The following is a 26,901-nucleotide window of genomic DNA, read 5'->3' on the forward strand; positions in this document are numbered from 1 at the left end:
CCTGGCCACCTCTGTGTGTGTGTGTGTGTGTGTGTGTGTGTGTGTGTGTGTGTGTGTGTGTGTGTGTGTGTGTGTGTGTGTGTGTGAGAGCGTGCGTGCGTGCGTGTTTGAGAGATAGAGAGAGAGAGAGATGGAGGGAGGGAGGAAGGGAAGGGGAGACAGACAGGGAAGAGGGAGAGGGGGAGAGAGAGGCAGGGGGAAGAAAGGGACGGAAGTGGAGGAGAAAGAGTGGAGGAGATGGAGGGATGAAAGAAGGGAGATGTGGAGAGAGAGGAAGAAATAGAGGAGGAGATGGAGAGCGTGCGAGAGAGAGCAGCCACGTGAGAGAATGGTGGGAGGCAGCCAGAGAGAATGAGACAGACAAACGAAGACAGTGTGAAGGAGAGAGTATGTTTCAGACAGGGCTTCCATGTGGTATCAGGTTGAGAGTTGAGTGAGGGTAGGTTACAGTTGAGATGGAGGCTGTTATTCAAGCTTACATTTCATTATTTCAATTTGATGTCTTAATTTTGTGAACTACTGAATAAACACTTAAAGGGAAAATTCACCCAAAAAAAACGTTTTTTTTTCTATGGATAAGTCACCCCATGGAGACTTGACAGCGGTAGGCAGCGGTTCCGGTAAGAGACACAAAGGAGACTCTTTGTTTCTCCTACCGGAACCGCTGCCGGTCATCAAATATCCATGGATTCAAGTCTCCATGGGGTGACTAGTTGATAGGAAAAAAGCCATTTTGGGGGTGAACTATCCCTTTAAACGTTATATACTTTTGAACATCAATGTGTCATCGGATATTTTCACGGAATGTTTTACTATTTTTGACGAATGTTTGCCTATTATGCCTATTAGGCCCAGAATAGGGACTATGGTTCATGTGGTGTTAAATTGTTCTATGCCATTAAGTTCTTGTCTCCCAGTGAGATCTAACAGTATTAAATACCAAACAAAGCATGAAACGAAATAGAAACCCAGATGTGCATGACACGTGTGGCTCGACCTCTGCATTTCCAAATTGTCTCCTTTTTTGTCTGCTATTGTCTGCCAGCTGATGCGGCACATATAATGCGATTAAAGGTTTATTGGGGACAAAAGCCTCTTATGTCGATGATGATGTGGTCCGAAAAAAACCCAGTGACAGTGAATTTTCTTTTCCTCTCCAAACAAAAGCTCTGATTGCTTTATGCACAGTAGAAGAGCAGCAGCAGCTGCGAAACAGAAGACAGAGTCAGTGAGAGGACGAAAGAGACAACATCTGCTCCTCTTGTCTCTGTGCATCTCAGAATGGCGGGGTTTTGGCTCTCGCCGACACTTTTGGCGACGTTTCTCTGCCTCGGCTTCTCTGCCAACTCACCGTTCCAGCCTGCGCTGGTGCTCGACATGGCCAAGATCCTGCTCGATAACTACTGCCTGCCAGAGAACCTGGTCGGGATGCAGGAGGCCATCCAGCAGGCCATCAGCAGCGGGGAGATCCTCCAGATCTCGGACAAGAAGACCCTGGCATCGGTCCTCACGGCCGGGGTGCAAGGCGCCCTGAACGACCCGAGGCTGACGGTGTCGTACGAGCCCAATTTTGTTCCCGTGATGCCGCCGGCGCTGCCCTCCCTCCCCACTGAGCAGCTAATACGGCTGGTGAGGAACTCGGTGAAACTGGACATCATGGAAAACAACGTGGGCTACCTGAGGATTGACCGCATTATCGGGGAGGAGACCATGGTGAAGCTGGGCCCTCTTCTGAGGGACAACATCTGGAATAAGGTGGCTCATACGTCCTCCCTGATCTTTGACCTGAGATACAGCACGGCCGGAGAGCTTTCTGGAGTTCCTTTCATCGTCTCCTACTTCTCGGACCCCGAGCCTCTTGTTCACATCGACACCGTCTTTGACAGGCCCTCGAACACGACCAAAGAACTATGGACCATGGCCTCCATAATGGGCGAAAGGTATGGAAAGACAAAAGACGTAATGATTTTGACTAGCAAGCGTACGGTGGGGGCGGCCGAGGCAGTGGCATACACGTTAAAACATCTGAACAGGGCTATCGTCGTTGGCGAGAGGTCGGCCGGCGGATCAGTAAAAGTACAGAAGATCAAAATCGGGGATTCTGGGTTCTACATCACGGTTCCTGTGGCGAGGTCCATCAACCCGATCACAGGCCAGAGCTGGGAGGTGAGCGGAGTCTCGCCGTCGGTAACCGTTCTCGCCAAGGAAGCCATCGGAAGTGCAAAAACCCTATTGGCTGTGAGGAGCGCCATCCCCAAAGCTGTGCAGAACATCTCAGACATCATCAGGAGGTTCTACGCCTTCACCGACCGAGTTCAGGCGCTCCTTCACCACCTGGAATCCACAGACTTCTTCTCGATTATTTCCGAGGAGGACTTGGCAACCAAACTCAATCAGGAGCTCCAACTTGTTTCGGAAGACCCTCGCCTGATCATCAAACACACAGAAGATGACATCGCCCTCATGGGGGACTTGGACCCTGGGAAGGTTGTAGACGATTCAGCATCACTGGGGACGTTAGTTGATAGAGTGTTCAAAGTGCAGATCCTCCAAGGAAATACCGGTTATCTCCGCTTTGATGAGTTTATAGAGTCGTCTGTGGTGGCTAAACTAGGACAGCTCATGGCTAAAAGGGTTTGGGAGCCCCTGAAAGACACAGACAATCTTCTCATTGACCTGCGTTATAACACTGCTGGGTCATCTGCCTCTTTAGCACTGATCCTTTCTTATCTCCAGGATGCCTCGCAGAAACGCCATTTTTTCACCATATACGACCGAATTCAAAACACAACAAGGGAATATGACACCCTGCCTGGGCTCACCGGACCCGTTTATGGCTCCAAGCGTGGCGTTTATGTGTTGACCAGCTATTACACCGCAGGTGTCGGAGAGGAGTTTGCTTACCTCATGCAGTCCTTACATCGCGGCACAGTCATTGGGGAGATCACATCCGGTACCCTGATGCACTCAAAGTCGTTCCAAATAGAAGGCACAGACATTGCAATTACCGTCCCTTTCATTAACTTCATGGACAACAACGCGGAATGCTGGCTGGGAGGAGGCGTGGTCCCAGACGCCATCGTGCTCGCAGAAGAAGCCGTGGACCACGTCCACGAGGTCATACAGTTCCACCGAGGGGTCATGACCCTGATAGAAGGAACCATAGAGCTCTTAGAAACGCACTACGCCATCCCCGAAGTCGCCGCCAAAGTCAGCAAAGTGCTGCGGAACAAATGGACAGAAGGGGCATACCGCTCGGTGGTCGATTTCGAATCTCTGGCTTCGCAACTCACGGCAGACCTGCAGGAGACCTCTGGCGACCACCGCCTCCACATTTTCTACTGCGACGTCGAGCCAGAGACCCTGGACAACATTCCGAAGATACCGTCGGCAGAGGAGGCGGGGTACATAATCGACGCGCTGTTCAAAGTTGAGGTAATGCCGGGGAACGTCGGCTATCTCAGGTTCGACATGATGGCCGACGTGGACGTGGTGAAAACCATCGGCCCGCAGCTCATCAAATTAGTATGGAACAAAATCGTAAACACCGACACGCTCATCATCGACATGAGGTACAACACGGGCATCTACTCCACGGCCATTCCTCTACTGTGCACCTATTTCTTTGACGGCGAGCCCCTGAAGCACCTCTACACCGTCTTCAACCGCTCCACGAACACCCTGACGGAGGTCCTGACCTCGCCACAGGTCATGGGCCAGAGGTATGGCTCCTCCAAGGACATCTTCATCCTCACCAGCCACATGACGGGCTCCGCGGCCGAGGTGTTCATCCGCACCATGAAAGACCTGAACCGCGCCACCATCGTCGGAGAGCCGACGATGGGCGGGTCCTTGTCGAGCGGAACCTACCAGATCAGGGACAGCATCCTGTACGCTTCCATCCCGAACCTGGCGGTCCTGAGCGCCGTCACCGGGAAGGTGTGGAGCGTGTCTGGGGTCGAGCCGCACATCGTCTCCCAGGCAAATGACGCGCTGGCTGTGGCTCAAAAAGTCATATCAGCGAGGCTGGTGAAGAGAGAGCAAGGGAAGTAGTTGGTGTTCTGTTCTTATCTACCTTCAAAATGATTACTTTACCCTTTGTTTAATAACAGTACACTTTAAAATGACATCTATATTGGGGATCCTGGTAGTCCAGCCAGTTAGCGCAATAACCACATGCTCCTTGTGAGTTGCCGGGTTTGAATCCAACTCCCGGCGTATTATCTTGTGTCTCTCCTCTGTCTGTCCTCAGGTTTCCTGACTCTATGCACTGTCCTATCTGTATAAACCAACAACAAAGGAAGAAGTCAGAAATAACCTGAAATTACAACTAATTTGCTTTCACAAGAAAGCAATATAGTTTTACCTTTTCATGTCAAGGTCCCCAAATTAATATTAGTATTTCTAAGTATTTGGCCGTGGACCCTGATCTGAAATATTTTGTGCCAGGGACCCCCATACAGGATTTGTGTTGTTAAAATGTCCAAAGAATATTCAAAATGTGTAGATTTGATAGCAGATCTAAAAGCTCACAACGCATAGCAATGCAACACATTGTGAGCTTGCAGACTGGCTATTTTCAAGTAGCCAATCTATAAGTGGTTAAACTGCTATATCAACCAATTTTGCTGGGGACCCCTGGAACCTTCTCCTAAATATGCAAAAATTACTCAATTAAAGTAGGCTTACAGATGCTCAAGTACATTTACTTAAGAGCAGTACTCAAGTAAATGTACTTCCTTACTGGCTCATGAACACTTTTGAAAGACTGGACTCGTTGAAATGTGATGTTCCAATTACAGAACACTCTAATCTTTACAAACTCAACATTATAAGGGAAGAAGAGCAGAAAACAAGAAAACATCTGAGTTTATTATTATGGATCAAATTTTGTCAAATCTGAATGACTAGACTATTTTATTTTTATTGATTGCACTTTTTATGCATTTGGGCACCTTAAAACTCCTCTATTGCACTAATAGGAAAGCACATCCCAAAAGAAAAGATGAAAACTGTGATGATATGAGATGCCTTTTTTGATTATGACATCAGTGTGTTGTTTTTAACTTTGTGTAATTCCTGTTGTTGACATGTATTAATATCAAGTGCATAATCCGACAATGTATTGTATGTGTTGACCCATATTTATTTGACTAAAGAACCTGTTTAGGTTTAGAAATAATACCTTTTTTTCTCTCTTTTGAATATTTAAATGTATGTGTAATTTATAGTTAGGGCTTTCTTATGTGAGTATGTGGTTTTGTTGTATTTCTTTAGACTACTTTCAAAAGCACTTTCAGAATGTTCCTTGTACAATTGTTAATTACTGAAAACAACCACTAGAGGGAGACAGTTGCAAAGAAACCTACAATAAGTCTGTTCACTTCCTCTGTGCTGTTGCTGCAGGCAAAGATCTCTCCTCAGTTATTTTCCCTGCAATAAAGTATTTAAACCACACACAAAAATAAACTACTTGTTCATTATGTTGTTATTATGTTATATTTAACAATATTAACAACAATGGGTGTCCATTACTACTAAGCTGTAATAGAAAGAACAAAATAAGTCAGCTTGCTGGTGATAGACATGTTTCTATGTTGAGGGAACATTTCAGTGCAGTCCCATTAACAACTTAACCCTTTCATCTTTATGTCGGGTATGTTATTACAGACAAAAACCTTCAGAAATGTAAAAACAATTTCAGAACATTTCCAAAGATTTCACAGCCTTGTGAGCTTGTAGAACTGCAATTTTCACTACTTTTGAAATAGGGCAACCACTTGAACCCCCAGCATGCCTATTCTAGGGGGAACAGTCGCCCCAAAATAGCAGATTTACAAGCTCACAACGCATCGCATTGCGAGCTTGCAGATCGGCTATTTTTGGCAAAGAGCTGTGGTGTAGACGGGGGAAAAAAGTGGTCCCAGTAACGTTGTAACTCAGGTTAGTTTTAGTAAGAATAAAAGCTTGGTTAACTGGTGTGACTGGTGTGATCCACTGTGTGCCAGTGCTTGATCAGTGTGCAAATCAGGGCTTGAGGTCAATCAAAATGCTCCCACGAGGGAGGACAGAGTAGCAGATTGTTGTTCTAAGCCTGTGAGAAAAGTGCTGACTTAGACTTAGCATACCATATGGAATAAGCTGTGCAACAAATGTTGGTGGGGTATGCAAATGGCTAAGACTGCAAGCTTTCTTCCCATGGAATGAACTTCCACCTAGAAACTGTGATGATATTAGATTCCTTTATACAAAATACGACATCAGTGTGGGATTTATATGTGTGTTGATTGTAATTACTGTCCTTTCTTCGTATCATTAGAGAGGTTATTTTTGCATTCTGTGCACTTGTAAGCAACACAACCACATTATATTCCACCAATATATCCTACACAATTCCTCTAACGGGCGAGTCTGCAAAAATTCAAACATACAACATGTTCACTAATCTCTGGAGCCCTTTTCGACAAGAACCACAGAGATGCAACTTTTTAAGATTCTGCATACATACAGGTAACAGACAAATCACTGTCTATGAGCCTTCTATGAGCTGTCTCTAGGACACAAACACACTGGAAGGTACTCAGTAAATAGGCCTACACAGTGACTTACTCAAGTAGGCAAAATATTTCTACGAGCCATAATCCCTTCATTACAGATATTCCTGTCTGTTACAAACCTTACCTTAATTGGCATAGGTAGCTTCTAATATGTACCGTAAGTCTCTTGCAATATATCTAAGGATGGTGTATTGGGAAACGTGGTGCAACCCTGTTTGGCTAGCTTGTTATTGTCTTACAAAAGCACATAATGCGATTAGAGGTTTATTGTGGGGGCAAAGCCTCTTAGGTGTGCGTTAACAGAAACCTTGCAGCCAGGAAAAAGTCTCATTTGACAAAGAACCTCAACGTGGACGGAGGTTCTGCCGATCAGTTTCTCTGTCTCTCCAAAAAGAGAGAAAATGGCTAAAGCAGTCTTTCTGGTGGCGTCTTTGCTCCTTTTGAGCAATGTCTTCATCGTCCGTGCCACCTTCCCTCCCAGCCTCATCATAGACATGGCCAAGATCCTCCTGGACAATTACTGCTCCCCGGAGAAGCTGGCGGGCATGCAGGAGGCGATTGACGCGGCCACCAGCAACACGGAGATCCTCAGCATCCCCGACCCCGAAACCCTGGCCAGCGTCCTCACCTCGGGGGTCCAGAGCACCATCAACGACCCGCGCCTGAAGGTCTCCCACGAGCCCGACTACGTTGCCGTCGCCCCTCCCGAGATCCCCAACCTGCCTGCCGAGCAGCTCATTGCCGTGCTCCAGCACTCCATCAAGCTGGACATCCTGGAGGGAAACATTGGCTACCTGAGGATCGACCACATCCTCGGGGAGCACGTGGCCGAGAAGATCGGCCCCCTGCTCCTGGAGCTGGTCTGGAACAAGATCCTGCCCTCCTCCGCCCTGATCTTTGACCTGCGCTACACCGGCAGCGGAGACGTCTCGGGGCTGCCCTACATCGTGTCTTACTTCACCGACGCCGAGCCTGTGATCCACATCGACAGCGTGTACGACCGTCCCTCGGACACCACCACGAAGCTGTTCACCATGTCCAACCTGCTCGGTGACAGGTACGGAAGCACCAAGCCTCTCATCATCCTCACCAGCCAGAACACCAACGGCATCGCCGAGGACGTCGCCTACTGCCTCAAGAACCTCAACAGGGCCACCATCGTTGGCGAGAAGACAGCCGGAGGCTCCGTGAAAGTCGACAAGATTAAGGTGGCGGACACAGACTTCTACCTCACCATTCCCACAGCCAAGTCTGTCAATCCTGTCACCGGCTCCACCTGGGAAGTCACCGGCGTGACCCCGGACGTCGACGTCAATGCTGAGGACGCGCTCGCCACCGCCATTGAGATCCTCAAGCTGCGTGGCAAGGTTCCTGCCATCATTGAGGGATCTGCTACCCTGATTGCTGAGAACTACGCGTTCGAGGCCATCGGAGCCGATGTCGCGGACAAGCTTAAAGGACTCCTGGCCAGCGGCAAGTATAGCTCGGTCAACTCTAAGGCTGGGCTGGAGGCGAAGTTGTCTGACGACCTGAAAACTCTGTCTGGAGACAAGAGTCTGAAGACAACCAGTAACATCCCTGCTCTGCCACCCATGGTAAGACATTCGTTTTCATTTCTAATGACTAAATTACTGAATGTAATATCTTATTTCAGAAATGTGTTCAAATGAGGATGTCGGCATGAAACATTTTTTATTTATGATCAATTGTTTTGCATAATCACATATGGGGATGTGGGAATGGCTAACTCAAATATTGTATAAAACATATGTGAAATGTGTGTAAAATGTCATTAGTCTTTAAATTAAGTGCTATATTACTTACTAACAATGTCTAACATAACATACAGTTGAAATGGTTTGACTTCAAACTTTGGCCATACTTAATAAACCATAGAGGTAAAGTGACAGAAACTCTTTTGTTGCTATAGGACTATTCTCCGGAGACGTTCATACAGCTGATCAAGGTGTCCTTCCAAACCGACGTGTTTGAGAACAACATTGGTTACCTGCGCTTCGACATGTTTGGAGACTTCGAGGAGGTCAAGCCCATCGCCCAGATCATCGTTGAACATGTCTGGAGCAAGGTCGTCAACACCGACGGCATGATTGTCGACCTCAGGTATGTTAGAACAGTGGTTCTCAACCTGTTTTATTTGGGGGGGGGGTCCCCAGATGACAGTGAAGAGACAATTTAAACTAGAAAAAAATGGAGATGAATTGATGAGAGGATGCAGGGACAGACTTATTCTTGTCCTGTCCATTTTCAAAGTGCTGATTCTGGCCTTTATGCTACGGTTGTTACGACATTTCAAGCTTATTCTACTGATGCACTCTTTTCTTGTTATTCTGGATAAGAGAGTCAGCTTAATGCAGATAAATACAAATATAGGATACACAATAATCCAACAATTGTAAATAGATTGGGCTTATTATTCTTAGAATGTATTAAGTACAGGATCATGCACAGCAATCCAGTCATTATTGCAAAATAAACGTTCGCAGGGTGAAGCAGAACTGATGCAGAACTGATGCAAACTAAATAAATATTGATTCAAGAATAATCATTGAAATGTAAAAGCTTCCACATGGACAGCAATGTAAGCAGAACAGGGGTCTTTTATGGTGAAATAGCAGACCTCAGAATGCCTTAAAACAGTAGTTTCTCAACATGTGGGTTGGGACCTCCAGGGTTTTTTTTCTTGGGGTGGGGGGGGGGGGGGGGGTCTTCAGATAACAGTGAAGTGACAATTTAAGGACTTTTATGATCTTTTTAATACCAAAAGACCATTACTGCATCAAAAGTAATCAACTATAAAATAACAAACATTGGCCAAATTGTCAAATAATATAAGAGACAAAAAAATTGGAAATAGTCAACATTTTTTCCAACAAGCAACGACTCGCGTTGCAGACCAATCAGAATTGAACATTCAGTGAAGTTTTGAAATAACCCTGCATAACGTCCTCCTAACTTACCTGACTGTGATGGCATCTTGCAGGAACAACGTTGGTGGTCCCACCTCAGCCATCGCAGGGTTCTGCTCCTACTTCTTTAACGCCGACAGGAAGATCCTGCTGGACAAGCTGTATGACAGACCTTCTGGCACAACCAAGGAGCTCTGGACCATCGATGACCTCACTGGTATAAACAGAAAAGATAAAGTTTTAAATGGATATTCTGCTCTCCAACCAGTTCCATATCATTTCACTTGCGTCGCTTTTTAAAAGACAAAATTGCTGTACAGCCACTGTGTGCAACTTATTTTAAGTTGATCACATAAAGAATTGTTTTGTTTGCGATGCACTGCCTTGGAGTTTGTAAAGATGTTCATCTTCAGTACTACACTGGTTCTCAACATGGGGTCCGGGGAACTCCAGGGGTCCTTGAGGGAGCTCCAGGGGGTCCCCATCAAGATGATTGATAGTCAGGAAGAAAATGGACCGATAAGGGTTTGTTTGGTTCCATTTGTACTCTCTCAGAGTTAAAGTAACACTGACAATTTAGTGTAGTCCCGGATATAAAATGTGTATCAAATGGGGGGGTCTGTGGCTTAATGCATGTCAAACTAGGGGGGCCTATAAGGCCTGGCAGGCCTTGAAATTAAAAAGGTTGAGAATCACTGATCTACTAAGTACACCTGCCCTCCTCTCTCTAACCCAGTTACTCTGTCGTCTCTTTCATGCTTCGCTCCGTCCTTTCATGCTTCTCTCCGTCCTGTCTTATTTCTCCTTCCACTACTTTCCATCCTCTCTCTCCCTACTCCGCCCCTGTTCCTCTTTCTCCTTTCTCTCCTCCCCACTCCCCCCCAAAGGTCCCAGGTACGGCGCCACGAAGAGCCTCCTCATCCTGACCAGCGGGGCGACCGCCGGCGCTGCCGAGGAGTTCGTCTACATCCTGAAGAAGCTCGGCCGCGCCATGATCATCGGCGAGACCACCTCCGGGGGCTCCCACCCTCCCCAGACCTTCCCGGTACGTAGTGAGAGAATGTAAAAAAAACAAAACAACAAAGAACAAAGAAATGCCAGTGCTCTGGTAGCCTACTTCTAGTTACAAAATACACGGCACAGGTTTTTTAGGTTGAGTCGTGTTGAGCCGTGCACCCGGTAAACTACTTTCGCCTTGGACTGAGCTGCATGTGTTCGTTTTGTTTCTACTATGCAGTGAGAAAAATAATCACGGTTTCACGATTATCATGATTATCACGCATACATTTATTTCATACACTACGGGTGTATAAAATAAGCATTTGTAAATTAGATTTTTTAGTAGGCTTTTTTGTTTTAAACCATTGCTGCCTTTCAAAACACAAATAGGCCTAGAGTACCTATATAATGCAGAACCAGCTCAGTGGCCTTGCGGTTAGAGTCCTGAGACTGGGAGGTTGGGGGTTCGATTCACCCGGCTGGGTCATACCAAAGACCCAATGCCTCATAGCTTGGCATTCAGCATCAAGGGTTGGATTGGGGGTAAGTCCCTGACTCCCTGTGATATACTAGCGTCATGTCCAGGTGATGTACTTGTACATCCAGCTGCCTCATGCTACAGAAACAGGAGATAGGCTCCTGCCCTATGGATCAAAGCTTGGCAAAGCTTACTTAAATAATGCACAAGCCAAATAATACATACAAAATAGAAATAAATAGATAAAAAGCTCTTTGGAAGTAAATAAAAGCTACTACATCGTTAAACATCCATGTACTGTATCTGCAAGGTTCTTCAACTGTATTACAGTGACCTGAGTAGAGATTTCTCCACGATTATGCAGAGCCACTGCGGTTAATGAATTGTGACGTCTTAAATCGCAGTTAACAGTAAAAACCGGTTAATATTCCCATCCCTACTTCCAGGTGGGCGAGACCGGCGTCTACCTCAGCATCCCCACCGTGCACTGTGACACGGCGGCGGGTCCCGCCTGGGAGGGCGCCGGCGTGGCGCCACACATCCCCGTCCCCGCCGACGCCGCTCTGGAGACGGCCAAGGGCATCCTCAACAAGCACTTTACCAGCCAGAAGTGAATTGCTGCCTCCCCGCCTGCACGTGGCTGATACGGAGCTGCTGTTCATTCCTGCAATGGTCACTTTTATGCTTTCTTTTATTTTGTAATTTGTTTTTTCGTTTTTTGTTTGTTGTTGTTGTTTTGGGGGGGTTTGTGGGGGGAGGGGGCAGCCAAACAAAGGATTTATGGGGGGTTTTAGGATCCGGAAAGTTGTTTGATGTAATATAAATACAAGAAGAATGTAGGACAAGAGTGTAAGGTCCAACACGTTGTGCAGTGTTTATTTTGTTCTCTCTTACACCCAAGCCTTCTTTTTAGCCTGTTTTGTTTTGTATAAAAAAGAAGTGATAAGACCAAAATTAATGAATTGTTAAAGCTACAACAGGGTGTCCTGGTAGGGTAGGTTGTGCTTCTGCCATTGATTCCAGTAGGTTCACTCCTTTTGTGTGTGTGTGTGTGTGTGGGGGGTACCGAGACGTGGGTTTCTTTCGGGATGTGGGTTTACAGGCTATGACTGTTTATGTAAAGCCAGATGTGATATGGTGACTGTGGGGTTATTCTAGGCTTTTTGAAATTGCACTTTTTTAGCAAAGCAGTAACTAAGTGAGCAACTTGCAAAGCTAATGGCAGCAACGAATGAAAAGAGAATACAAAAATGCACTGAGTCCAATGTGGGGAACTTTGTCTGTTGACTGGCTAGAGAGGATTTGTATAGCCGGAACTACATGTCACAGTGAACCTCTTCCAACCTGGTGTTCCTATATGTCATTATAGGTGCAAATCTTCATGTTTTTCCCTCCAACTAAAAAAAAACAAAAAAAAACAGCACAAGCTTTTTTGTGAGGCCGTAGATAGGCAATTTTTGTGCAACACCATCATACAACAAAGTATAAAATGGCTCTTAATTGGTTAAGATGTGGTCTTCCTTACCGTGTATGTGAATCATGTTTGGCACACAGGTTCATTCTTGCCATGTGGGGGGCTATGTTTGCAGTGTATCGATTCCTGAGGCAGAATAAACAGCCAGTGGAAACATAAAGCTTTGCTGTGTGTGAGCCTCGTCTTTTCTAACAACAAAGACAGATTGAAAAAAATACATTACAATACAATATTCTTATTATCCAACACAGCTGGAAAATCATCTTTGACCCCACCCCGGGCACAATGAGAAAACATTATAAAATGGCAGTACAAGACAATACCACTTACTCGACACAATGCAAGAATGGGATGTGTCTGAACAAAGCCAGCTAACCGGGCTGCTAGTATGTTTATGTAACACCAAACACATTTCTTGGCACTTAAATAAATCATCTAGTACAAATCCTCACCAGATTTACTCAAGATGGCAAATGAAACAAAATCCACAGCCTGGCCCGGGGAGAATCACTTCCAGGTATTGTTGTGCAGTTTACAGCCCTGTTGATCTCCATGGCCAACAAAACAGATACGATTGGTGCCTGTCAACCGTACAGTGGTTGAGACTTTTACTTCTGAATCCACACATGTGTCTCTGTAAAGAAAGAAATACAAAAGTGAGAGCCCACTCTACTTTAAAAAATGTAAAACAGTCAAATGGGGCATACAGTATACTGTATAAGAAGACACAATGAGACATGGTCTCCCACGTTAATCTTTTGATTTGCTATCTGAAGAAAGTGAGGATATTTCTCTCTCTCAAAGCAACAGAGTAACTTTGCCTTAATGTGCCAGTCTTGAGGGGACAGCTTTATGAACATGGATTAAGATTATACGACACAAGTCTATCCTAAATGTAGAGCGGCCAGAGGATGCTGTCTGTATGCCCCAATAACACGACAGTGAATTGCTCAATGCTTGTGTTTAGGCCTGTGCATGTTGTGGTTTTATTCATTAATTGTACTTAAGGTTAGACACTGTTAGTATGGCTAAGTTTAGGCGCGTGATTAAATGAATTCATTGTAGTGGTACTGTTGGTTAAGTTTAGTAATGTGTGTGTAATGTTAAAGCTAGAATCCATAAGTATCATGCTCTATACCCGGGATTCAAAACAGAGTCTCGTGGGAGACCAAATTTCTACCGCTCTACCAAGACGAAATCCCTGCTTGGCCAGGGGAGAAGATGTTGCCCTTATGAGTTTCCTGAGACCACCTCCAGCCACTGCAGATGTACAAGTTGTATTGTAGTGTGCCAGGGACCCCCCAGAAGAGAAGATTTATGTAAAAAAAACAAAAAGAAACGGAAAATTATTCAAAATTGCACATATAAGCTCGCTGTGAGCTTGTAGATGTGCTGTTTTTGAATAGACCACGTACTGTATATATGGATTAAGTGGTTAAAATGATTGTGATGCTATATAAACTACTTTTGCTGGGGACCCCCTGGACCCCACTTTGAGAACCAATGCTCTACTGATAGAGATTGGTTAAATGATAACCTTTTATTCATTCAAATAAGCTCTGGAATGCAGCTTTAATATCTCCCAACATAACAAGGCCAGGAGACTTCATATCACATTTTCCAAACACACAGAACAGAGGGGCTGAGATGAACACAGGAATAAACCTGCAGCGCACATTGACCCTGCAGTCATGTTGTGGACTGGGATAATGTGCATGTACTGGTATTGAGTGTGTGGAAATCCTAATCGGTTTGATTGATTGATTGATTGATTGAAAATGTTATTAGGCAAAAGAATGTAAAACAACACATTTATAATACTTTTGTCTAAAAGGTCTGACCAAAAAAGTCCTTGCGGACTTGTTTCCGTTGGGGTCCTGATCTCTGTGAAAGAGAGAGAAATACATTTGCTACACAGTACGTGTATTACATTTTGATAGGTGTGCCTTTTAAAAGTTAAAACAGGTTAAAATCCAGAATATTGTAATGTTCCGGCCGGGTTACTAGAGACTGGGAAGGACCTTCCAGCCTGCCCTGGGGAGCATTTGGGTTTTGTGTGTTGTTTTAGTATTGTTTAATTGAGTTATTGTGTGGTTAATTAATATGGGAATGTGATTGATGTCATTGGATTGTGTTTGTTCGTCGTTTATTTCGTGTGTGTGTGTGTGTGTGTGTGTGTGTGTGTGTGTGTGTGTGTGTGTGTGTGTGTGTGTGTGTGTGTGTGTGTGTGTGTGTATTTGGGGGAAAACCATGACTGACGTGGTTAATCGCAGGCAAGAGTGTTCTAGTTAAAAGCCGATATCACGGCTCCTCCTTTGGACGAGAAAATCACTGGTCATTACATCAGTATCAGAAGTGGGAAGTTGGAAGATACTAGAACCCTCTGCGCTTCCTGAGGAGAAGACCAGGAAGGGGCGGAAGGACACCACCATGTGGTCATCAGAGCAACACGGCGCTGGAAGAAAGTCTCCACGACAAATTGCCTCTAGGTAGCGGGTTATATCGCTGAAGACGCCGACTTCATACTAACCAGAGCATTGTGAGATCGCTGGCACGATCAGGTAGCAACAGAGGGCGATGATGCTGTATCTAAGAACTTACAAAAGCATATGTAAATGCTGCTAAAAGCAGCCCTGCTAATAGCCCCAGAGGCTATGGACAGCCACCACTGGCATCCAGTGTGATCAGAGGTATCATCATGCGACGACATCTCTACCGTGCCCAGGTCCAGGCGGTGGCTCGGTTCAACAGCTGGTCAGGCTTTACAACTGCCGTTCGTTTTGCACAGGCACTGGAACGGCAAAGCACTGGTGATCCTCGACGACGTCTTTCACATGAAGGAGGGTTTAAGCTACAATGGCTCTCATGGCTGCTTTAATTTGTTACGCTGTAGCCCAGAAAGAAAGGATGTGCCATCTTCAGGAGCATGTTCATCAGTCCGACCCACAGACATCCCACAGTGCCCTGTGGGAAGAAGAATAGGTCAAACCAAAGCTACGGCTATCCAACAGGGCCATGTCTGCTCCGGTCCGCCTGGAGCCAGCAGAAAGGGTGGAGGATGAGCCGAGTGAGACGGTGCGGGGATTGTCTCCATCTAACCATCTAGTCATCGAGACAAAAGCCAGTCCAGTGTTCCTGGTATGTCGTCTAATGTCTCCTCCCTTTCCACTGAACACTGACTCAGTTGGAAAGGTCAAACCAAAGGGTTATATCTGGACTGCAAGCTGAAAAACACCAGGTGCCGGGCCCGCATCGACCCAGCAGCTTTCCTCTCCCTGGTCCACGGAGGAATCCTGCCTGACAGCCACGACGCATCCTGTCTGCTGTGGTCGCCCACATTTTCCCAGGTTTGGACCATGACGGGGGAACATACAGTAACAGCAGTGGCCAATAAAAGGTTGCACCACAAGTTTGGGCTGACAGACATCCAGGATGAATACATCATCAGAGTGGATATATTAGATAGAGCAATGGGGAGCCGGTGGATATCTCACGGGCCCGACTCCATGTGGTTTCAGTGACAATAGCTATTCAGTATCGCTATCGCAACAGAGCTAACAATGTCAGCGCTCCCAACAGTAGGCTACAGCAGGTGCATCCAACCCTGACGGGAGCCAGCCAAGGCACTATAACACTGACCCAGCCACCAACCAGAGTACATCATGGGCCAAGGCAGCTGGGTTCGACTCCACTGATGACCGGCCAGCTGTCAGAACCAGCAGCAATGAGAGCAGTTCTCTGGGATGAGGACACAGTAACAGAGTACAGGGATCATGATATCCCTGCAGTGCCAGAATTCCTCGAGCCACAACCCTGGCCTGGAAACCGGAAGAATCTGCCAGTGAACAAAAAAAAAGTTGTGATTGGATATCTATGCCCCCTAAGTTGTGGGGCACCAATCAGGGCCAGTATGCAAATATGGGGCGGGTTTATCACCAGAGTCATTTTTTTAATTCGACCCTTAGAAATGCAGGTTCCACAAAGAGATTCCACACTAATATCTACACAGTGATATTAGTCTGGCCATGCCAAGAGCAGGAAAGTGATGTAGTCCTCAGCCGGTTCCCGGGGTTGGGTTGATGTCCCAGATGGTCCACAGTGGCAGCATTGGATAAGGACAGAAAGATGTAGCTACTATTCCCAGTGGGTGAACCTTGCTGCTATCCAACCCTGCTGTATCGAATGTGTCACCCACCTTGGAAGAGGGGTGAGATTCGACAGCTCTTGGTGCCATCTCATGGTGCTTCCATGGTGGTCCATGGCTTGGTGGGGGAGGCCCTCTTCGGGATCGCCAAGACCCTGCGACAACTTCGGGGAGGGTTCTACTTACCGAACTGCAGACAGGGCGTGAAACTGTTCAGAAACAGGTGCGATTGCTGCACCAACCTTTAGGGTCCGAAGAGGCACGCGAACACCCTGACAACAGTGCCAGAAATAGGCGTTGTAGTATCGATGTGCGGGGGCAAGTTTGTCCTGGAGACACAAGTTCGGGTGTCTGATCCATCTGGGAAAAAGAGAGCCGGGTGCAGATGGAAGAGAATCTCCACACTGTGCACAGCCGAGACGGGAGCGTCAGAACCTCTGGTTCCTGAAGAAATTAGGTGTCCACCTCAGCATCCCGGGACATATTTTCATGAGAGATGTGGTTAAATCAATGTATGAATAGATAGCTAGATAGTAATTAATAATAGAAGCTCTAGCTATACTTTGGGTCAGACAAGGCTTAAGCATAATTTATCCTCAGTAGTAAGCTTGTCAACAACAAGAACTGATCTACAAGCTAATTGATAGTTCAGCAACACCAGGATGGAGCTAAGCTAAGCAAATGTACTCTACATTTATCACGTCACCTCCTCATAACAGAAGAGGAAGCATTGTCGGACATCCTGCTTCAATAACATATGCCCCCTCCCTTCATGTGCGTGCGTGCCAGCCTGTGCGTGTGTGTCGTCGTGCGTGTGTGTCTCATAGTCGTAGCTTACTAGAAGTGATAATCAGCATGTGGCTGCGCTCGTTAAAGCTGACTGCAGAAAGCATGTCATTGTCAAAGTGTAATTACAATACAGACAGACAGCTTCTATAACTACTGTAATTTAGCAGTAGGCTAGTTTGGTACCAACACAGCGAAACGCAAACAAACATGTACTGTTTAGAGAGGATTTAAGAATAATTATATAGGGTGGGTTACATCTACTTTCCAAATTAAATTTTTAGCCTTAGCAGGCTAGCTACTCCTTTGCATGTTACATCAGAATGTAATCTGAAAACGAGGTGACTTATTGTTCAGGATGGCACCTGAAAAAGATTAGCCTAATTACAATCACCTATAAACAATTAAATTAGGGTTATTGAAAAAAAAAAATACCTTTTAAGATTTGTCTGTGAAATAGACATTAGGGGAGCTTTACACTCGTGGATCATTTTCATCCCACATGTAGCAAATTAGAATGTAGGCCTATTGTGTTGTCTGTCTTTGTTATTTTAATTGTAATGAGATTTTCAGTGGACAAAAAGTGCATCATAAACGCATTGTGCAGTGCAGCAGTTAGTTAGTCTACTGTACTGTAACTAGGAGGTAGCACGTAAAGTAACTAAGTACATTTACTCAAGTACACTACTTATAATTTTTTTTGGTATTTTTACTTTACTGGAGTATTTCCATTTTCAGTACTTTTACTTCTACTCCACTACATCTCAGAGGCAAATCCACTACACTTATTTGAAAACTTAGTTACTAGTTACTTTGTAGATTTAGATTATTATTACCCACTTCAGCCTTTTGAAAATAGCAGATCTACAAGCTCACAATGCCTATAGGGATGTGAAGTATTGTCAGCTTGTAGATCTACTATTTTCAAAAGATTTTAGACATTTGGAAAGGTGTGAAATGGACATCCTTTATAATGAATAGCCTATTTTCTACTTTTGTTCTACTATTTTCTACTACTTGGTACTTAGTACATTTTGATACCAATACGTTTGTAATTTACTCAAGTATACATTTTGAATTCCGGACTTTTACTATGTAGGCATAGGCCTATTTCTACATTGCAGTATTGATACTTTTACTTGAGTAAAAAAAAATGGAGTACCTTTTCCACCACTGGAGTACAACAGAGAGCTATTCTGACCCATTTCCTCGACCCATGATCTGATCTCTCTCTCCTCCTCAGGATGAAATATGAAACCTGCGCTGGTCCTGTTTCAGCAGCAATTTGCAGTGTTGCCATGTCCGCTTATTATAAGCGACTATTTTTCTGTAAATGCTTGTAAATACTGGTAGTTTGCCAGAAGCGTTTTTTGGGGCTTGTTTCTAAAGTGTAGTTGCTTATTTGGGCTTGTTTCTAAAGTGCAGTTGCTTGCTTCACCATTTTTTTAATTATTTTGACTAGTGGTTCTCAAATATTTTCATGTCATGGACCCCCAAATTAATATGTAGGCTATTCGTCCCTATAAACCCCATCTGAAAATGTTTTGTGCCAGGGGAGCCCAGCTTACCAGATTTGAGTTGTTAGATGTTTGAAAGAATCTTCCAAATATTCCACATTTTATTTCAAGATTTTTTGAAAATAGCAGATCTACAAGCTCACAACACGTCACATCGCGAGGCGTTGTGAGCTTGTAGATCTGCTATTTTCACATAGCCAATGCATAGGCTATAGGTTTAAAAGTGCTCATGTGGCTTAAGTTGCTTCTTTTGGGCTTGTTTTCCTAGACCTGATAGCTTATTTCTCACACAGAATATGGCAACACTGCCGAAAACCTTCCTTTCTAGTCCCTCCAGCTCCAACAACACATTGCTTTACATTAACATTAACATCTGCGGCAGAAACAAAAAAAAACACGACAAGCTTTTGTCTCTCTCCCCATTGGCATGCCTTGAATGTGTTGTTTATTAGGCTACTGCAAACTTTCTCTTTCAGATGCAATGCTCCAAAAAAAGCAAAGCATAAAACGAAGCAGAAATACAGTAGAAACAGCTTCAAGAATGAGGTCTAGGGAGAATTAAAGCAAGCGTTTTGCTTTCGAACTTCTGGACGCTAATATAAACATTGAAACGCTCATTTGCATAGAGATTACATTTAATAAAAAGCAAATTGTTCAGCTTTGTTGGTGTGCAGAGGACTATAAAAAGTAGGCTAAATATTTCAATGCGTGGTGGTGGACAACCCCCTCCACACACACACACACACACACACACACACACACACACATTTTGGTCTTGAAAGAAGGTGTCGTGTTGGAGAAACGGGACAGATTCCAGTTGCATCCTTTGTTTTATGCATCTCAAGTTTTTTTCTCCCCTCAGTTTCAAAATAACGGTTCTCTGGGATGTGAGAGGGAGCGCATCTTCCAAACGGAATACGTTTTTTTTTGTTTTGTTTTAATAGTTTGTCTCTTTTTCTTTTTCCTGGGGAGAATAACTGTGATTTTTTTTGTTGTTTTGTTTTGTTTCGTTTGTCTCTTTTTGAGCGGTGCCAGCCGCTCCAACAAGTGACCGTGTGTGTTTGTATGTCCATATGAGCACGACATCAACAGCTGCAGCTGATTGCAACTTTCTGGGGAGAATAATTGTGATTTATTTTTTCCTCCTCAACAACATGCGTTTTTTCGTCCTGGTTTTGTTTTGGTTGGGATTATTGTGTTGTTTGCCCTCCATCAGTGCAGAGCCTGAGGTTCCAGATGATGAAGAGGTGGAAGAAGAGGAGAGTTCTTGCCAGGGAGCGTTTGACCTGTATTTTGTGCTTGACAAGTAAGTAACAATAATAATAATAATAAACTTCATTTGTATAGCACCTTTCATGACATCAAATGCAGTGCTTTACATAAAAAAAATAGATCAACAAAAGAAAAATAACACACAATATTAAACAAGATTAAAAACAATAAGATCAAAAACATCATCCAAGAACATTTTAAAAGGAGGCAAGATCAAAATGGTGCCAGGTGCCTGCCAGGCTGGCAGTATTATACCCCTTTTACAGTTAACATGGTTAATTTAAACCAGTGGTCCTCAACCTGTGGGGGGGGGGGGGGGGGGGTCCCAGATGACAGTAAAGTGACAATTTCCCCAGATGACAGTAAAGTGACAATTTAAGAACTTCTTAGACCTTTTTAATACCTCAAAAAGAAAGAAAAGAAAAAGACCATTACTGCATCAAAAGTAATCAACAAACTTTGAAACCTGGTGAAACATTGGCCAAATTGTCAAATAATGTAGGAAAGAGGCAAAAATGTGAGAATAGCTTATCTACAAGCTCACAACGCCTCGCTTGTAGATCTGCTATTTTCACAATTTGTATCTGTTGAATTGAAAATGTAATGCCTCAACTATGATTTTTTGGGGGGGTCACAGCCTGAAAAGGTTGAGAAGTTCTGAGAACCACTGATTTAAGCAACAAACTAAAACTAATTTCACCCACTTCTTTACATCTGCAAACCAGTGATGTGACAATAAAGTAGTAGAGTTTTCTTCTGACTCATGTAGCCTACCACTTGTAACTCACTGAGAGTGCACATTTTGTGCACAAAGACTGCACAATGTAATTTGTTCATGTTCAGAGTGAAATTAACAAGCATGCATGTGTAACAATGGCCTATAATGTCATGTTAAAGGAACAACAAAAAAAACAACAGGAATTTGGCTAAAGTTGGTCTAAAATATATTGAGGAAAACATGCAGGTCCCAAACTTTATTTAAGTCCTATATCATTTTAGCAAAAATGTGCTACCCTGAAAAATGGCATATACAGTATCTTAGGACAGAGGACGGCTGTGTTTGCATCAATACTTGGGGGGTGGAGGCCAGGGTAACACATCCAGAATATATTTTAAAAAAAATGCTGGTCAGCAATTTTCTTTTCATAATTAATTTTATTATGATGGCATTCTTTGTTTCATGACCTCTGTTGTCTGTTATTCTAATCATTGACAGCTGTTTTTTGCAGCGAGCAGTGCAATTGTAGCCTATACTGTTCGATGGGGATTAATTAAGTGACGTCAAAGGTGGAGGTTGTTGGCAGGTTATGAGGTTATTATACATTTATGAAAAACATCTTTACCTCATCACATCTGGGGAGCGCGTGTGCGCATGCGCGATGACGCTCCTGAAGGAGGCTGACTGCTGAGTAAGCAATACAACGGAAGATCACTCAAAAAGATTCTTCTCCCCCTCCCTCCCTCCCTCTCTCTCACTCTCTTTCTCTCTTCTCTCTCTCTCTCTCCTCTCTCTCGACCAGTAGTTACATATCTAAGCATACATTTCCAGACCTTCATCCCACTTCCTCTCTCATTACTCAGTCATTCCTAAACAAGAGCCCCTGAATTAGGCTATTACTGCAAGGACAAAGACCCAATAGAATTAATCCCTCTCTCTCTCTCCTTGACAGGGGTTGGACAGTTTTCTCATCTGATGTTGTTTATGTTATGTGAATTATTGTACAACCTTTAATAGCCGCTTAAAAACAACAAGTACAACTTTAAAGCCACTTCCTCTCCTGTCATTCAAATCAAGAACCCTAAATTATCAAGGGGACTTTTCCTCTCTCTCTCTCTCTCTCTCTCTCTCTCTCTCTCTCTCTCTGTCTCTCTCTCTCTCTCCCTCTCTCCCTCTCTCTCTCTCTCTGTCGCTCAGTGACCATTTCATTCATTTCCTCTCCGTCCGCCCACATTGGAAAAATGTTGTGGTTCTGACATCTTCAGAGCTGGCCCTCAGCGGCATGCCGGGGCTCAGCCTGCCTGCCTGCATGAGGGGAAAATACAGAGCATGCATTTCAGGCAGCAGACGGGCACATGGAGAACACTCTACTGCAGCAGTGGTTCTGAAACCTTTTTCATTTCAAGGACCCCGGTTCAGCATGCATTAAGGCCTCAGAGTTACAGACCTGTAAGGGTCCATTTGGGTTCCTCCTGTCCTCCTAACTATCAATAATTTAGCTGGGGACCCCCTGAAACACCATAAAGGACCCCTGGGGACCACGTGTGTTCTACAGCACACACACAAGCGTGCACTGCAGTTAAAACTGCATGTTTGATAAATTATTTGCAACTGTAACACCAGCGTTTCGAACCCCGGTCTTCTAATTGTCAACCAGTAGGTGTCGTTTACCAGGGTCCTGTTTCTATCCTGTGTTCTTTTTTTCCCCTTTCTTATCTCTCCTGCTTTCATTCTAACTCTATCCTCTCTAGCCTGGCATGGCCAGACTAATGTCACTGCCCAGGGCTATTTTTTTTTTAGCGGTGGCAGATTCGTCTGGTTTCCAGGCTATATCCTCTCACGGAAACTACAAAATGATGGAGCATGCACAAAAGAAAACACAATTTCACCAACTTCTTTACACCTGTAAACTGTGATGTGACAATAATACTGATTCTGATACAGGGACTATACATTTCTCAGTGGAAACGTAGGGAGAACGCCTCCACCCACTCAGATGTGCCCGTTATATTGTACTAACACCATATACATTGGTTAAAATGACATCATTTTATTCATACTGTATGTTCCGGCTTGCAGCTTTAACATAGCTCGTAAAAAGCCAGTCAACATGGATACTACAGTAAAAGTGAGAGTCCCTCTTGATGTAGTATTCAACCTGCGTCTGTGCCGCATTAGTAACCAGACTATTCCCTCTATGCACATTTCACAGGGACACCGAATTACTTGATTGATTGTAACACAAAACACTTGTGTTTCTCCAAATGATTCCCCCTTGGGGACAAGCTGAAAAAGCGACACTAATTCAGCACGTCTGTGTGCAAGCGGTGACGATTTGTGATGCATGAATCACAGTTAACAGCAAGGTGTTTCTAATCATCGCTGTACCAGCCCAGTGCTTATACTAACTGTGGAACGTCTCTGTTCAGTTATCGTTGTGGATTACAGGAAGATTCACGGCACACACTGCCTCAACCATGTGGGCCGGGGCCCCACTGGTGGGCTGCGAGGGTACTGCAAGTGGGCCACCACATAATTGGCCCGTTTGAGCATAGGTTAAATTGTGCTTTGACCTTCATGCAATACCTATTATCAAGCGGTAGTGGTCATACCCGGCCATAGGATATACTGTCAGTAGAAGAGCATAGACCAACTACCGCCGCAGTTATGTTACAGTTATATTGTAATAATTATTGGCTTAGGAATGTGACAAAAACAGAAAAATCTCCATGAATTCAAGGCTGTGTACTGTAATTGATAGAAAATAAGTTCATTTTTGGGTGAACTATCCCTTTAACATACTATACTGATGGGTCAAAATAACATTTGATTAAAAAAAGTTGTACTGCAGCTTTAACAGTTTACAAAGGTAACCAATTGGGCCTGCAGGGATCGATTTGTAAACTCTCTGACTTACAAATGGATAAATGGATTTTTACTGTGTACTGTTTTAGTCACTTGCAATGTTCTTTGGTCATCTGGAAATGAAAGCTCGGTCTACAGACACACTCCTGGCAAGTTGACGTAACATTTAAAACACGTGTACGGCCTGTCTCCTCCCCCTTTTCTTATTAGCTCTGGAAAAGAACGTCACATAAAGGGATAAATTATTATAATGTGGTGGGTTTTTTCGGTGTTTCCGAGGTATTATGCCGATTCTCCTGAGAGACATAGAAGAATGAAAAGCGGTCCGTGTCACGGTGCTAAGCATCTCCAACGAACCCATGACTCAGTGCGTGCGTGCTCCTCAGATGTGGAGGGATGCAGCTGGGTTGGCTTGTGCGCTGCCGTAAGACACGACACATGTTCACAAATGAGCAGTGGTGGAAAGTAACTAAGTGCATTTACTCAATGACTGTATACCCAAGTACGTATCGTCGTTGTCGGGCAGAAACTCTCTTATTTCCATATTCTAACTTTTTGTGTTTTTTTTTCGTAATTTTGCGCCCTACGTAATCGTTCTACGGTGTCACACAAAACATCAAAAGTAGCAGATCTTCAAGCTCGAAACGCGGCGCAAAGCGACGCGTTTTGAGCTTGTGGATCTGCTACTTTTGCTGTTTTTGAATTTGAATCCCGAAGCAGTTTTGGACATAGGCCCACTGTATGACGGTTACCACCCGACAGAGATGATATTTTAGGTACTTTTACTTTACTTGAGTATTTCCATTTTGCAATACTTCATACCAATTACTCCTTCTTAAACTTGAGATACAAGTCACTTGGTAGATTTATTTATTACAAAACTTACATTAATAAATAAAGCGCTATTTCATACTTTGTCTATTCGAAAATAGACAATCTACTAAGCTCACAACGGGGCCGTGATGCGACGCGTTTTGAGCTGGAGTCTGTAGATCTGCTATTGTTGAAAAAGTGTGACAATGCCAATACTTTTGTACTTTTACTTTTCAAACATTTTGAATACAGGCCTTTTTACAGTACTTGTAACATAATATTTTCATTCATGGTGTGGTATTGATACTTCCTTACTTAAGTAAAAGACCTGAGTACTTCTTCCACCACTGTTGGCGTGTGCGGTACCATAAGAAAGGACACATGTTCGCAAATGAGGGGAACAAAGTCTGGTTTTTGTCAGTTTAGCATCGTTAGCTCACCAGCGTTGGTGCTTACTCCACTCTGACTGACTAACAAGGTACAGAGCAGCAGGGAGGGGATTTCAAACACATGTCAATTAATGCCTTACTTGATCATACTACAGCGTCACACAAAAGCGCCGATAGTAGCAGATCCACAAGCTCGAAACGCGTTTCCACCCGACATAGACGATATATTGCTGTACAGCTGCATGATTATGGCTTAAATAATCACAATTCTTTTGGCTTGATATATGAGATAGTTTCAGTTTTTCTGCATTCTGTTTTGTGTTTTCTGCACACTGTTCTGCTGTATCTGACTTTTGTATTCTGACTTTTGAAATGATAAATTGTCTTTTATTTTACAAATACAGGGTAAAAAATGAGGGGAAATTGTCATTTGTGCAGATCTGTGCAGCTAGGTATTCACTGTTGCAGGTTAACCCATTAAGACCTGGAACTGTGTCATTTTTAGATTTGAGCTAAAAAGCATTATTTTACACTTTGGGCTATTCAAAAATAGCAGATGTACAAGCTCATAGCGCGGCACCAAGTGCCGCGCTATGAGCTTGTACATCTGCTATTTTCCAAATACATACCATTTTGGGGGTCCTTGACATGAAAAAGATTGAGCACCACTGATATAGAAACATATGTTTTTTTCAGAATACTGTTGAGATTTAGGAGACATGTCGAATCGACTTCAGGTCTCAATGGGTTAAAAGAAGTGAGAATAAAAGAGAGGAGCATAAAAAAGCAGGTTAGAATCAAATCAGTCATGTACTGTAGATTAAAAGAGGTCCTATATCCAAATGTAAAAGAGCATTCAGCATAATGCACAAGTCGATGAAAGGCACAGGCGACAGCCTTATAGGTTTTCTTCAACAGTCTGACACTGACAGTTACTAGGTAAGGTACATACATACGTACATCTGCGCCGCCATGACACTCAAAGCAGTCAGAGAGTAATTCTTCTGATCTCATCTTAACTAATCTTAAAAACATCTCATCTCATCTTAACCTACTTTTGTGCTTTGCTTTTTATCCGTCTACACCAAATCTCTTTGCCAAAAATTTGCCGATCTACAAGCTCACAGCACGAAAATTCCCTGGCGAATATTCCCCCCAGAATAGGGTTTACTGGGGTTGGGAAGTGGTTAACTCATCTAATCTTAACTCATCTTAATTTTTTTAATCTTAACTCATCTCAGCCAATTTCAACTCATCTAATCCTAGCCTGGCATGGCCAGACTAATATCACTGCGTAGATATTAGTCTGGAATCTCTGTGTTGAACCTGCATTTCCGAGGGGCAAATAAAAAAAATGCCTCTGGTGATAAAATGTGCATGCTGGGCCCTGATTGGTCCCTCACAACTTCGGAGGGAGAGAAATACAATCTCTATTAACTCTTTGACTGCCAGAGTATTTTCATAAAGTACTCCCCCAGTGCCAGCAATTTTCGTGTTTTTTTATTTTTATATTTTGAATTTTTCTCATGAAAATAATTTAAGGACACATAATGTAAAGACCCAGCACAAATCCGCCACTAGAGCGCAGCACATGACAGCTTTGATCATGTCGTTGGGTCTCTCTCACCCTTCTTCATAGATTAGACAAGGAAAAACATGAAAACGGATGTGACGTCCCCCCCATTGTTTTGATCGGCGAAAATTACGTTGTGATATACGACGGCGATGACTGATCGTCACCCAGACCATAGATTATAGAAGAGAAACTGTCCGTTTGTCCGTCATACCGTGTGAAAGACCGTTTATTTACCTATTTTGGACGAAAATGACTGGGGAAAAGAATCAAAAAACGGAAACGGAATCCAGGTCATGAAACCGGATGCAGATGTCCGTGAAGTAAGTGGAACTCGAGAATAACATTGAATATTAAGCAGCATAGCGCAATCAGAGATTAAACAATGA

At 44.0% G+C, this 26,901-nt stretch overlaps 3 protein-coding genes across 7 annotated transcripts in view; all 3 read left to right on the plus strand.

The window, feature by feature from the left end:
- Positions 1-26,901, plus strand: part of LOC308104040 (uncharacterized protein) — a 383,068-nt gene that overhangs the window by 166,240 nt on the left and 189,927 nt on the right. The window lies entirely within an intron of this gene.
- LOC308104327 (retinol-binding protein 3-like) lies at positions 1,282-11,575 on the plus strand (the record flags this gene model as incomplete). Its single annotated transcript, XM_080454736.1, has 7 exons — positions 1,282-4,049; positions 4,253-4,306; positions 7,003-8,152; positions 8,488-8,678; positions 9,559-9,701; positions 10,372-10,529; positions 11,408-11,575. 7 exons carry the CDS (start codon positions 1,282-1,284, stop codon positions 11,573-11,575), a joined length of 4,632 nt encoding a protein of 1,543 aa, XP_080310862.1.
- The window catches only part of antxr1c (ANTXR cell adhesion molecule 1c), a gene marked incomplete at its 3' end in the record, with an annotated part of 72,473 nt that continues 65,227 nt past the window's right edge, over positions 19,656-26,901 (plus strand). The window contains exon 1 of the mRNA XM_080454737.1: positions 19,656-20,188. Within this exon, the coding sequence (XP_080310863.1) occupies positions 19,956-20,188 (233 nt within the window). The 5' untranslated portion in view covers positions 19,656-19,955. The remainder of the gene's footprint in view (positions 20,189-26,901) is intronic.

This window comes from Gymnoscopelus braueri (assembly GCF_963280865.1).
Source record: "Gymnoscopelus braueri genome assembly, chromosome: 17".
NCBI lineage: Eukaryota > Metazoa > Chordata > Actinopteri > Myctophiformes > Myctophidae > Gymnoscopelus > Gymnoscopelus braueri.